The 14,674-nt window shown below is 40.2% G+C and overlaps 1 protein-coding gene across 1 annotated transcript in view; it reads left to right on the top strand.

The window, feature by feature from the left end:
* The first annotated feature begins 8,977 nt into the window (after nt 1-8,977).
* Nucleotides 8,978-14,674, top strand: part of CPLX4 (complexin 4) — a 20,451-nt gene continuing 14,754 nt past the window's right edge. Inside the window, exon 1 of the mRNA XM_003788424.2 lies at nt 8,978-9,336. Coding sequence (XP_003788472.1) covers nt 9,170-9,336 — 167 coding nt within the window. The 5' untranslated portion in view covers nt 8,978-9,169. The remainder of the gene's footprint in view (nt 9,337-14,674) is intronic.

Consider the following 14,674-nt stretch of genomic DNA (forward strand, 5'->3'; position numbering starts at 1 on the left):
TTTTCTTTTTCCTTCATTGGTCTTAGGTAATAAGTAGCTTTTTTTCAAGTAGGCACTGATAGTATTTTGTTTATTAGAGTCCACGCTACGCTGCCTACCTCCTACAGTAAGTACCCGGAAGCATAATAAGACATACAGAAATGATAACGGATAAATGTTTACCCTTGCTGGTAATGAAAAATACAAATTAATTAAAACAGTATATTTTGTTTTCACCTTTAATAACCAAATACTGGCTAACGTGTAGTTAAGCTGTAACTCTTAGTCATTACTAATTACTGGCAGTTTAAAAAAAATCTCTCAATCTTTTTGGCAATTACTGCTTAACCAAGTAATTCTAATTCTAAAAGTTAATGTGGTATAAAAAGAAAAGACTAGGGCTTTGGAGTCAGACACATCTGGGTTTGAATCTTGGCTCTACCACTTAGTAGAGGCGACCTTCAGTTTCCTCATAATACTTACCTCACAGCCTTGTAAAAGAGAGTCCTTAGAAAGAGGTTCTAAAGAAGAGTAGATTAAATTGGTAAACACAGAAATACTGGACAAAATAAAAAATATAAGTACATAGATAGTTTGAAAGGAAACAGTTGGAACACTGAACAGGGAGCCTACTGGTGGCAGGAAATAGCAGAAACTATAGGCCCTGCTTAGGCACTATTGCTGGAAGTTTTCATGTTCCTTTGGGGCACTAAGGGTGAGGCTTTGAACTGGGAAAACCTAGAGTGCCTGAACTGAGCCGCTGGGATAAAGCAGGAACCCTAGAAGGGCTGCTCCTTCAGAGGAAATGGGTTGAAAGGACCTGTTAAGCATACTGCACCAAATCAGAGAAAGAAAGGGAAGCTTCTCCCTGGGCCTCTGGGCAGGGGGATACATTTTCTGTAAGAAACCGAAGCCCCAAGCTTATGCTTTACCTGCACGGTGTGGAATTCTCCAAGCCAAAATCAATGTGATCAGTTCTTGTCTGGTAAAATCCAGAAAAAAGGCAAAACCAAACCGCTCATTAGAAATAATTGCACAACAAAAGTATATTAGCCACAGAACAGTCAGTCCTAACTGAAATGAGCCTTAAAAGTTATAAACCAAACCTGAAAAATATAAAAGAGACCCAATAAAATAGTAAACTTGGCACCTCCAGGAATCTGAGAGAATAGAACAGTCTCGAAAAGACAGGTATGTACACATAAAACAACTAAAAATACTGAAGAGTTTATAAAATACTAGAAACAATGAGGAAGGAATGGAATACTGAAAAACTGAACAGCTGGGATTTCAGAGAACCACCTCTAGGCAACATAAATACGAGGGAAGGGATTAAGATTGGACATGGCTGGAAAAGTTACTCAGTTAGAAGATAGAACTGGGACTATTACCATAAGTACAGCCCAGATATTAAAATGGTAGAAGACGTAATGAATTGGCAATCAGAAGGTATGATGTACATATAACAGGAATTCTAGAAGGAATAGGGAGCATCGTGATGAGTAACTGTTTGAAAGTGTAACATGGAAATTTTTCAGAATTGGCTCGGCACCTATAGCTCAACCTGCTAAGGCGCCAGCCACGTACACCTAAGGTGGCGGGTTCGAATCCCCAGCCCGGACCCGCCAAACAACAATGACGGCTGCAACCAAAAAATAGCCAGGCGTTGTGACAGGCACCTGTGGTCCCAGCTACTTGGGAGGCGGAGGCAGGAGACTCGCTTGAGCTCAGGAGTTGGAGGTTGCTGTGAGCTGTAATGCCACGGCACTCTACCCAGGGGGACAGCTTGAGGCTCTGTCTCAAAAAAAAAAAAAAAAGAAATTTTTCAGAATTGATGCACAAATACTCATATTTGAAGAATCTTGTGTCTAAATTCGAGTAGAGTGGGGAGGTGAGTGGGAATTGAAGGAATTGTATGAACCAGGTGCTGACAGTGAGCGTAGGCTCTGATTTGCCATGCAAATATGATGGACTGAAAGGATTATTCCAGACAGACGAAATAACATCAACAAAAGCACGGAGTTGAGAAACGGTGTAGGTTAGTTGACAATTTTTAAATCTGTTACGCTGGAGTATAAAGGAGAGAATGATGGTTGGACTGAATATACAGAGGCCAGCTCCCATGGCTGCATGGGCTTAGGAGCTTGGGCTTCATCCAAAGGGCTGTGAGAGATCATGAAAGTTTTCAGCAGAGGGGAACATTTGCATTTTGAAGACTGCAATCTCTGCTTCATGGAGATTGGATTGGGGGAAGACTGGACTTGAGACAGACAAGTTACAGTGCTCCTTCCAGTGGAAAATGGTGACCTGAAGGAAGAACCAGACAGTGAAAATAGAAAAGTAGAAAATTATAAAAATAGCAGATTTTTCTTTTTTGCATTTTTTTGCCGGGGGCTGGGTTTAAACCGGCCACCTCCAGTACGTGGGGCCAGCGCCCTACTCCTTTGAGCCACAGGCACCGCCCAGCAAATATTTTCTCATCTACTATTAGAGTAGCATTGTCTCAGTCTGTTTGGGCTGCTATAGCAGAACACCATAGATGACATGGTTTATAAACAAAAGTTTCTCACAGTTCTGGAAGGCTAAGAAGTCCATGGTAAAGGCACTGGTGTCTGGTGAGGGCCTGCTTCTTAGATTCTTAGATGGCGATCTTTTCACTATAACCTCCCTAGGCAGAGAGGTAAGAGACGATCTGTGGGCCTCTTTCATAAAGGATGAATCCCACTCATGAGGGTTTCACTCTCATGATCCAATCACCTCCAAAGGCCCCCCCTCCTAACACCATCAGGGCACGTTGGGGTTTCAACATAGTAAACACCTAATGGTGATTTGGTGTGGGACTGAATGGGAAGGAATAACGTGGGATATTATTCTGCTTCTGGCTCAGGGAATTGAATGGAACATAGTATAAAATAAAAATAGAGAACACAAGAAAGAGAATGGGAGCTGGAGGTGAGGGAAAGGGAGATTGAGTTCCATATATGGGACATAGATTTTGGACATAATTATCTAAGTCAAAAATGACCAGGAAATAATCGAGGGTTGGAGTCAGGACAGATCATAACCTCAGTTTTTATCTTTAAAATATGATATGTGAAATAAATGTACAGAGTACACGAAAAGAGCCAGAAACAAGATGCTGGTGCCCAGTAAAGATCACTGTTACTCTACAGGTCTGAAAATCTGAAGAGACAACTGAATATATCCCGCAACACTGGATCCCAGGCTTTTTGGCTCTTTCTCTTAACTGCCTGTGAGTTATAAGGCAACGGTCCTAAGCAGTGTTGAGAGTTCCATTACGTTTCTAAGATGCTCACAAATAAGTTCAGACAACACCTGGTCAGCTACTGCGTGGCATTTGCTCACTCTTTTCCTCTGAACCCCTTTTATGACCACTGGGCACCGCTACTCTGCTGTGTTTGTCTCCTTTGTTGGCCGTCACTGCTCATTCTTCTGGATTCTTCCATTTCAACCACAGCCTAGCAGCGGCATCACTTCTACCCCATTCCAGCACATACAGGCCTCACCACTACTCTTAGGCAATGGTGGTGCTCTCCTGCCAGACCCTCAGCCCCTCTGCCGTCTGGACTGGGCACTCTCATGACCACTGTTGCCACAGAAGCAATGAAGACTTCCAGGAACCGTCTTCAGAGAAACAGAACCATGTGTATATATATACATGTGCATATGTATATATGTGTGTATGTATGTATGTATACATATATATAAAATAAAATAAGTTAGGAAATTAATCTTTAGTTCCCAGCCAATCTTCCCCTTCCATGTAGAACCAACATGGAGATCTACAAACAGGTCATGGAGGCCAGCATGTCTTGTTAGAGAATAACAACCACTGGAACCAGTGAATTTTGTACCAACTCAGTACTGTGTACCAGCATGGAGGTTCTGTAATAGAGAGGATACAGAATAGAATTTAGTTATATTACCTCACCAAGAATCGATGTCTCTAACCTGAAATAGATCAGTCACAAAGTGTTGGCTAAAGAAATACCAGAGGGATTTTGAAGTATCGTCAGGTGTAACATTATTGACTCTTAGTAGAAGGTGGAAGAATCAACCTGGGATGCATTTCCCGAAATGGTCACTTTGGGAGAAAAAGAGTTGAGACGTGTTGGAAATCCAGAGTCACAAATGGTCTCATAACCTAACAAATGGTCACATAACCCCACGGTAATAATGAGGAGGACCCTCAGTCCTGTATAGGTCAGTGAACGTCTTACTGTTGTGATTGGGAAATCTCTTTGCACAGCTGGTATATAACCTTGGGTTTGTGTCTACAAAAATATTAGCCAACCTAAAGAAATGAAAAGCACCATGCTATTAGGCCTGGCATTTCAGCACAGTTTAATATGTATCGAGTGTCTATAATGTATAAGACACTTTGTTAGGTAAAACCTGCGCCACTAAATTGTCTCCAGTAGGCAGTTATTATGTTTAGGACTATGTATTTAATTTGCTTTGTGGTTTCCATAATGCTCCTTCTACTGTATTTTGCCATGTAGAATGCATACTTTTTGCCCAAATTTTTGAGGGAAAAATAAGAATGTGCCTTATACATGGGTAGTGCAGCTGGTGAGTAGGAGAGCCCAGTGGGCTTCACAGAGCCACCTCACCCTCGCAGCTAGGCCCACCAGGCACACAGAGTTCCAGTTTGGGATGATCTGGGATATGGTGGGAGTGGGCTAGAGCACCAAGATCAGGGAGGGGGCAGTGGCAGGGCTGGCAAGGCAGGCCGTCGCTACCCAGAGGGGACCAGGAGCCCTGTGCAGGTCCCAGGGACCTATCTGGCTGCCTGTAGGCTGAGTGGCCTCAGAAACTTCCCTGCTGGCCACACACATGGCCATCTCTGTGGAAGCCCCTATTGTGGTGGAGAGGGAAGGGCTTCCAAGAAAGGGAAGGGGCAGCCTCTACAGAGCACTGTGCATTTTGCACATTTATTGGGGCAGCATTAGCGTTCCCCAGATGTGTCTCTCCTGCCCAAGAGTCAGCCACTTTCTGGAGGGCATATTCCTGAAAGTTTGGGCCCAACACATGTGTGTGCATTATACATGGGAGCACATTTCACACAGCAAAATACAATATCTTACAATATTTCTCTAGACTTTTTCTTCATTTTACATGAATGCTTTTCCAGTTAGAATAGAGGTTGAAAGTCCTTCCCAGTGAATCTCATCTTTAAGTTATCTCTGCACTTAGTACTTGGTGACCTTTTTTTTTTTTTCTGCCCGTTCTGCTGACCTTCATGAATGCTGAGGTTTAGCTGTGTGGCTTACCCCCGAAATGCTGTTGTGCCATCTGCTAAGAGGATAATATCAACTGAGACAGGATGAACTAATAGCCATGATTTCCATGAGGAAGTTTATCACTAACCAACCTTAATTACAGGAGTAAAACTAAGCATTTAATATGAAAAGAAAAATCAGGCTGGGTGCAGTGTCTCACACCTGCAATCCTATCACTCTGAGATGCCGAGGCGGATGGATTGCTTGAGCTCACAAGTTCAAGACCATCCTGAGCAAGACCAAGACTCTGTCTCTACTAAAAATATAGAAAAACTAGCCAGGTGCTATGGTGGGTGCCTATGGTCCTAGCTATTTGGAAGACTGAGGCAAGAGGATCCCTTGATCCCTGAGTTTGAAGTTGCTGTGAGCTATGACACCACAACACTAGCCTGGGGCAACAGAGTGAGACTCTGTCTCAAAAAAAAAAACCTCAGGTGAAGGACCTAAATGGATTTATGCAGTTTGAATGTGATATTTTCTTAAAATATAATTCCACTAATAGGATTAGTGTTTCTTTAGTAAATTCTTTGGGTAAGTTGCCATCAAACATTTCAAGTAGGTCACAACCAATCACTGTTTACAAAGATGATCCATTAAATCAGAATGAGACATGATTTTTTTTTTAAACTATAGCAAGTTCTTGTTCCTAAGAAGTAGCAAAGAAGGCACAACCACTATGGCTTTGATTCGTAAAGCACTAAGATTATACTTCTGCCTGAAGATGGCCTTGCAAGTGCCCCGACTCACCCACATAGTATCTTGACTTCCTCTACTAAAGGCAAATTGCTGCCTGTAATCCCAACTGAGGCAGCTGGATTGCTTGAACTCAGGAACTCGAGATCAACCTGAGCAAGAATAAGACCCCATCTCTAAAAATAGCCAGGCATTGTGGCAGGCACCTATAGTCTTAGCTACTTGGGAGACTAAGGCAAGAGGATTGCCTGAGCCCAAGAGTTTGAGGTTGCTGTGAGCTATGACGCCATGACACTTCACCAAGGGTGACAAAATGAGACTCTGTCTAAAAAAAAATGAAAAAGCCATTATATGTGGTGGCAATCATTCATTAATTTTGTTTTTGAAATTCTCGTCAACCACTATGTGCCAGGCAAGATTCTTGGCAATGAGCATACAAAGGTGCCCTGGCCGCGCTCATGGACCTCGTATTCCAGTGGAGTAGAAGGAATGTAAACAACGAAATCATGAAAATATATTTTAAGGTAATGATAAGTTCTATGAAGAAGTAGAGGGTGAGATAGAAGGATAAAAAGTGCAGGGGGGTGTGAAAATAAGCCATTTTAGGATGGTCAGGAATTCCTCTGAGGTGGTGAATTTGAAGAGAGGCCTAAACTAAATGAGGGTGAGCCTCGTGAAATGTGGAAGGGAAACAGGCCAGGCCAGGAGTTTTTACCAGGCCCAAGGTGGGAACCAGCTTGGTCTGAGGGACAATGAGATTGGAGTAGAATGTGATTGGAGTAGAATGAGCAAAGGGGATAGGGTAGGTGAGGTTGGAAGGTAGGCAAGGGCCAAATCATGCAAGGCCTTGCAGGCTGCAGGAAGGAGCGGGAGTTTCATGTAAGTAAGGTAAGAAGCCATTGGAAGGGTAATACTTAGTGGTCCCACTTCTGGTACCCTGGGGTATTTATTCCCCCTTTTTGAAGGAATAGAAGATTCTACAACTATTTCTACAAGATTCTGCATACAGCAGCAAATAGTCACTGGGTGCCCAAGTGGAAAGGCCACTATAATAAGTTACGTAAAAAGTTTTTTAATACATGACCCGATTCTCAGTGGAATTATCTATTGGGGTGACAAGAAGAGATTTTATTTTATAAAACAAAGCAATATCAGGAGTATTCAGTTGCCACAGTGGTGCCGCTAAGAGTCCCTACAATGCTTAATAAATATAGAAAATGACTTGACACAGAGCAACTGGTTACCCAACTGGCTTTGGAGTTTAGAACTGCTACTAATAATATTCCCTAATTCTTAATAAAATGGAATTTCATAATAGATTTTATCAAATCCAAGTTGGCTGTAGGTATAACTTTAGGAATTTCACATTCTGACCCAAACTATAATATAATACAGAACTTAAGGTTGTTCTTTTATTTGGGAAATAAGGGCTTTTTTTTTTTTAATGTCATGAAACACATGTTCAGTCTTTCCAAAGGAGAATTTCTGTGTGTTCAACTGGCAAACAAAGAAACAATAGAAACACAAGGCTATGGCTTTTATTTTATGGTCTGAAAAGTTCTGTGAGACCATAATTAGTAACACTCCCAATGGAGATGAAATATAGTTTATTGCACATGGTAATTTAGAGATAAGGGTTTGACTGTGTTAAGCTGCAAGCAACCCATCTGAGAGTGAACATGGAGCTAAGTGTTAATGTCTATTAACATTTCATTTCTAAGTTTACATTTCACCCTGTTATCTTTATTAGTCTTTCACATTGAGGCCACTTTAGCAGCGTTTAAAAATAGATTAATGAAAGAGAAAACAGAACTTAAAAGGTATAAAGCAACCATTTTAGGCAAAAATCCAGATTATACTAAGTGTCCCCAAAGTTGCCAGATACAGGGAAAATGAGAATGATAGCTAAATGTACCTTTATTTACAAACTATTCATTACAAAATTTACAAAGAAGTGGCTGAGCTGTAGAGAACATTTGGTAAATATTTTGCATAATTTTGTAATGAATATTTTATAAAAAAAATTTTTACAGGTACCTTTAGCCGCAATTTACCATTTTCTCCTGTATATGGCGATTTGGGGGCACGTGCTATACAGTGTGAGGATAATCATTTGCTGCAAGGGCTTCCGCTTTCTGATAAAATAACAAGCATCATTACAACTGGATTACATCTCTTCCCTCCCCCCCACCTCCTCTTGGAGTGCTTTATTTAGAACAACACTAGCATAGATTAAAGTCTTAGCGTTACTCAGTTCTTCCCTTGACCTGAGGAAGCACACAGCTGTAGAGTGTGCTTTGTTAGAAAACAGTGTCAGTTTCATCCAGTACCAGCCAACTTAACTACAGCACCCAGGAGGACTGTACCTATGGATGATTTGACTCAAACAGGTCTTACCTTCTGGATCAGAGCCTTGGAAGTATCAAGCACGTCATTTCCATGCAGATGAGTAACATTTCCAGGCAGGAAAATGCTGAGAGAATCTTCCAGATGTAAATCAAAGGCCCACTCGCTGGGGGTGGGGGGGCCTGCCTTGATGGTGTATTTACGTAAGGGGTACACACAGTCACCATCGAGGCAGTACACAATTCAAGCAAACTAAAAAGGAAATCCTTGCATAGTACTTAGAGTCCAGTGAGATAAAATGATGGATCAAAAGGATTATTTTTGCTTAATGAAGCATTCTGGGTTTTGAGTCTCACTGGACTCAGTTTTTCAACAGGATGTCGTGCTCCAGGGCTGGAATTTGGAAATTCCACTGCAGCCATATAATCAGTCAGCTCTAATTAATTTAATTGAAACAGGACTCCTGCAGTCCTGCTGTGCTTATAATTACAAATTTAGAAATGGGTAGGGAGAGAGGGATAGATAATGTGAGGGGTTTTTTGCCCCTGTGAAATTAGCTGAGTATATTAATTCAGAAGGTAGTTGGTTGCCTCTGATTGCGCGCTTTAGTAATCTGAACCATCTGCCTCTGTATAGTAAGGAGTTCACTTTAATCCAGCTTACGGACGGCAAACCCCTCTTCTCTATGATAATGCCCTTGAATAGATGAGGCCGTGCAAAGTCATTTGCTCTCATACTGCTGTCGTTGAGAATATTTAGAGGTTTTTCTCTTCAGTGTGTTTTGTCTTTGTTTTGTTTTTTTAGAGGTTTTGTCTGAGTTTCGGTTTTATTTTTCTGGGGCAGAGACAATGGCTTTCTTCATGAAAAGCATGATCAGTAACCAGATAAAGAATTTAGGATTTGGTGGTGGGTCTGAAGAAAAAAAAGAAGAAGGGAATCCATCTGATCCTGCCACAGCCCAAGGGATGACTAGAGAGGAGTATGAAGAATACCAAAAGCAGATGATTGAGGAGAAGTGAGTACACGCTACTTCATTTCCCTTTAAAAAGCAAGAGAAGCTGGCTGCCCCATACTTTCTTCAGTTCCCTGGCTTCTTTCTCTCTGCTTTTTGAGACACCTTTTCTTGTACCATTCACCTCTATCCCAAGGAAGGTTGTCTTTCTAAAATGAACGATTCCCTTGTGTCAGCAGCCACTCTGGCCTACTTTCTACATATCTGAACGGAAATGAGAAATGGTTAATGAATCTATATGTCCTTCTTAAGGCAGGTCGACACTTTCTGGTCTTGGCATGTTGTCATTGACCTCATTTGAATGAATTATTCAGACAAAAACTGGTGAGTTTAACTAACTTTACAGCCTTTCTGAAATTCACCCTCCCAGCTAGCACAAAGTTCTCAAATTGCAAGAATTCAGACTTTCTACTTAGAAGAGGGCCCTAAAAACACACACAGTGTAATATCCTTGATGTTATATGTGGGAAAAAAAGTCAAAAGCCCAGAAAGCACAACATGACAATTATGTCAGAAGATTTGGCTTATCAGACTGTCAATAGATCTGTGGACTGTTTAGTATGTAAACTCTAAACATACAGAAAAGAAGAATAGTATGACAAATACCCATATATATGTGTGAGATCAACTCAACAATTAACATTTTGTCATATTTGTTTATATATTAAATGGATGATAGATAATTTTCTAAATCACACACATCATGATACCCCACCCCTAAATACTTTAGCCATCTACCTCCAAATAATAAGGACATTCTCCTGGCTAAATCAAATACAACAATAATATAATATAATATCAACATCCTGGTTGAATATAGTAAAATGTGATTATCACCAACAATTTTTCACTACTTGAAGACTCTTAAATAAGTATAATCTATGTCACTTATTTTAAAAGTTTAAGGTAGAATTAACTTGAGTCATTTACTAATCAACTAAGAATTGAAATATCAACCTAGAGGTTAAATGTTCATCCATGTCTCAAAAGAAAACTTTCTTTTTTGCTACCACGGCTATTTTGCTAATGATCAATTACATAATAGTCGCCTAAGTCCTATCACTAAGATGATTATAGGTGAAAAGGTTAATGACTTAGAGGAAACTAAGAAAGTACAAAGCCCATATTTAGTGGAAACCGGGTCTATTGTATTTTTCTGAAAGACCTTGTGGCCTATAAACTACCTAGAGTGTATTATGCTTGGCTCTGCAGTAAATTAAAGTCTGTTACAAAAAAAAAAAAAAAAAGTAAATGCCACTACAAAAATGATGTTGGTGCTAAGACTTGGGTGAAAGAAGAAGCATTCCTTGACTACTAGCTGGCTTTGCCCATGACATATAAGGGAAAAACAGCTGTGAAAAAAGAATAAGTACTTTATAATGAAGAAATAGAACTAGAACACTAACACCAAACATTCTCCGCTCAAGAAGGCTAATGAAAATGGTCAGAAATTTAGACTATCTACCTAATCAAACAAAATATCACTTAATAAGCCCCAACAATAAATCTGATCACAGATAGGACATGTGCTTGATTAACTAATGTCCTAATTTTTTTCCCAGGTTTTTACAATAACCTTCTTTTTAAAAGTTAATATATGCTACATAAGAAACTGAAAAACACAAGAAGCAAAGAACAAAGTTATCCCCAGTGGCAAGCAGTTTATAGTGTGACACGTCCTTCTAGATCCGAAGGGTATATATACAACATCTGATTTTATGGGATTGAGATGGGACATTATGCATCATGCTTTTTCACACATCGTGAGTATTTACCAATCCAAAGTCCCAAAGCTCTATGCGTATTTTGATAACTAAGAATACATTGCACAATCTGTTAGGAAAGGGTGTAATCCTGCCTTTCTTGGGATGAAAATTTCATAGGAGACAAAAATGGCAAAAGCTTAAATACTGGCAGAGTTCCGATTAGATCAAAGCTCAAAATGGTCAAAACGGTATGTATGGTCAACCAGTAGACTGTACTGTCAACTACTCAGCTGTGTGTGTGTGTGTGTGTGTGTGTGTATAAGAATAGTATAAATCTATGTCATCACCCACTTTAAGAAATAGTAGCAGGGCAATGAGGCAGCCTGCTTTTCATATGACAAAGAGAGATGGCTTCCAGTCCATTGCTTGAGTTTTTAAAAGCGTCATCACATAGAATGCAACAAAAAGGAGGCATCAAAAGTGATTCATCACAAGTTAAATGTAGAGAGCTACAGACAGAATAGTATACATGGTAATTAAAATGAATGTTAGTAAATAAAAGCCTCCTAAACCTTTCCTCACCTTTTTAGAAAAGTAGCAGAATTGGCAGTGCCTATGGCTCAGTGAGTAAGGCACTGGCCCCATATACTGAGGGTGGTGGGTTCCAACCTGGTCCCAGCCAAACTGCAACAAAAAAATAGCTGGCATTGTGGCAGGGGCCTGTAGTCGCAGCTAACTGGGAGGCTGAGGCAAGAGAATCACCTAAGCCCACGAGCTGGAGGTTGCTGTGAGCTGTGACACTACAGTACTCTACAGAGGGCAATAAAGTGAGACTCTATCTCTTAAAAAAAAAAAGTAGAATTAGCTCTACTAATTGTACATGAAAAACTACTAACAGTGTGCTCCACTGCACATTCTTTTCTATTTTCCTAGTTAATATTTTTTTTACTGCTTGTGCCATTAGCACCGAAAGAGGTCTGTACCAAAATATAATAAAATCTTTGGAAAGGACATAAAACAATAATTTATCCCTCCATTTTTCTCCATTATATTAAAATGCCCCTTTGCCTTAATTATGGTTCAATAGTTGCTATGGTGTCACGTGTGACTTGCCTTTAATCTTTGTTTATTTAGTAATTATTCGGACCTCTACTCTGGGGCTGGCACTGTGGGGAATGTGCTGAGATGGAAGACGTGGGTTTTCGTCTGTAGGAATTTACCCTTTGCTTTGCAGGGACTAGCTACATGTACCCATAAACAGAGCAACCAGTTTTTCTGAGTGACTCTCAGGCTGCCTCCAAAGGACTGGAGTCTGAGTCTGCGTGGTATTCAGATCAACAAATGGATCAATGGGGTTTATACAGTTATTTGATTTTCAACAAAGGTGCCAAAACAAATCAGGTAGGGAAAGGAAAGTCTTTTCAACAAATGGTGCTGAAACAACTAAAAAACAATGAACTTTGACCCCTGCCTCACACTATATACAAAAATTGATTTGACATGCATCATATGCCTACATAGAAAAGCTAAAATTACACAGGTTTTAGGGGAAAGACATAGAATTATCTTTGCCACTTAGAAGTAGGTGAAGGTTAGCAATGCTCATAAAATTTTTAAATGATAAATTAGACTCCAAATTTAAAACTTTTGTACATTAAAAGACACCATTTAGAAAATAAATAGGCAAGCCATTGAGAAAATATTTGCAGAACATGTATCTGAAAAGGAGCTGGGATCTAGTATATGAAGAACTCCTACAATGCAATAATAAAAGCAAAAAAAAAAAACTGGGCAAAAGATTTGAACAAATAAATACTCCACAAAGATATATACGCAGCCAATTGTACATGAAGAAGCTACTTAATGTCAGTGTCTTGGAAATGGAAACAATTAACATCACAGTAAACCACCACTTGCACACCAGAATGGCTAAAATTTAAAAGACCAAATATCATATGTTGGCCAAAACGTGAAATGCCTGGAACTCTTGTTGCAGTTGTTGAGCTGTAAGATAGGAAACCCACTCTGGAAAATGTTTTGACTATTTCTTATAAAACTAAACTAAACTAGAACTCAGCGAAGTTACCCTAGAACCTAGAAATCCCATGCCTACATATTTTTATTTAGGGCAAATGAAGATATATATCAACAAAAAGACCAGTGCAACGATATTCATAGCAGCTTCATTCACTGTAGCCCAGAGAAGGAAATATAATAGTTCAAGTGCCCTGTAGACCCAGCTGCTTGGGAGGCTGAGGCAAGAGAATTGCTTGAGCCCAAGAGTTTGAGGTTACTGTGAGCTGTGACGCTGTGGCACTCCAGGGAGACAAAGTGAGACTCTGTCTCAAAAAAAGAAAGAAAGAAAAAAATGGTTCAAGTGCCCATCCACAGGAGAATGACAGACAAACTGATATATTTGTACATCCAGTAGAATACTACTCAGCAATAAAAAGAAACAAGCTATTGATAAATAAAACAATATAGATGAATCTCCAAAGATTTTATGCTGAGTGAAAGAAAACTTGCACAAAAGATGAAGTGTGTGGTTTTAGTGAAGTCCTAGATATGGTAGAACCAAACTACGGTAGGAAAAGGACGATGGTTCCTTCTAGGACAGGGAGAAGGTGGGAATGAGAACGAGGGAATTTCCCCAGGTGAAAATAATGTTTTATGTCTTGATAAGGGTTTAGGTGTGTGCATTTTGGGAATCATGAGGTAGTATGCTTAAGTTTTTTGCATTGAATTATAAGCAAATTTTGTTTCACAAGAAAAAAAAGAACTATAAGCAAGTATGTCACACTAGCTAATGCATTTTGAAGTGTTTGGGAGGAAGTGTACTGATTTCTGCGATTTTGAAATGCACCAAAAGAAAAGAGAAGAGAAGATGTGACAAAATGTATAGTGAGACTCTAATTGTATAATCTATCAGGGGTGTCCGATCTTTGGGCTTCTGTGTATCATGTTGGAAGAAAAAGAGTTGTCTTGGACCACACAACCACTAACAAAAGCTGATGAGCAAAAAAACAAAGTTCTGTGCATAATTTTCATGATATCCGACAGATCTATGCCACGGATAAGCAAAAAAATCCTCACATAATCCACATGCAGCCCATGGGCTGCAGATCAACCACCCTGATGGATTTCACTGCACAATGCTTTCAATTTCTCTGTGTTTGAAAGTTTTTCATGGTAAAATATTGGTGGAAGAGGTGGGAGAGGAAGATCCGCTTCCTGCCCACACCACAGACTTCTGATCTCATGGACAGGTCACTTTATTCTCTGTCTCCTCCCAAACTAGAAGGCTGAACCTGACGCCCCTGCACACCTGTTGCAGACCTGAAGTTCTGTGCCTGGAAATGAGCTCAGAGAACACCCGAGCCAGGGCCCAGTGACCAGTCGTTTCATCTGAATGTCTGCTTCAGACCCAGCCCTTCCCGATGCTCAGTCTTTTAAGATTTTTTCAAAACTTGGAGGCAAGAGCTAGAAATTGCCAGGTGCAGTGGCTCATACCTGCAATCCCTGCAATCCCAGCACTTTGGGAGAACAAGGCAGGAGGATTGGTTGAGGCCAGGAGTTTAAGACCAGCCTGGGTAATGATAGCAAGACCCCATCTCTGCAAAAAAAAAAAAAAAAAA

Source organism: Otolemur garnettii, unplaced genomic scaffold (assembly GCF_000181295.1).
Source record: "Otolemur garnettii isolate 467f Iridium unplaced genomic scaffold, OtoGar3 scaffold00027, whole genome shotgun sequence".
Classification (NCBI taxonomy): domain Eukaryota; kingdom Metazoa; phylum Chordata; class Mammalia; order Primates; family Galagidae; genus Otolemur; species Otolemur garnettii.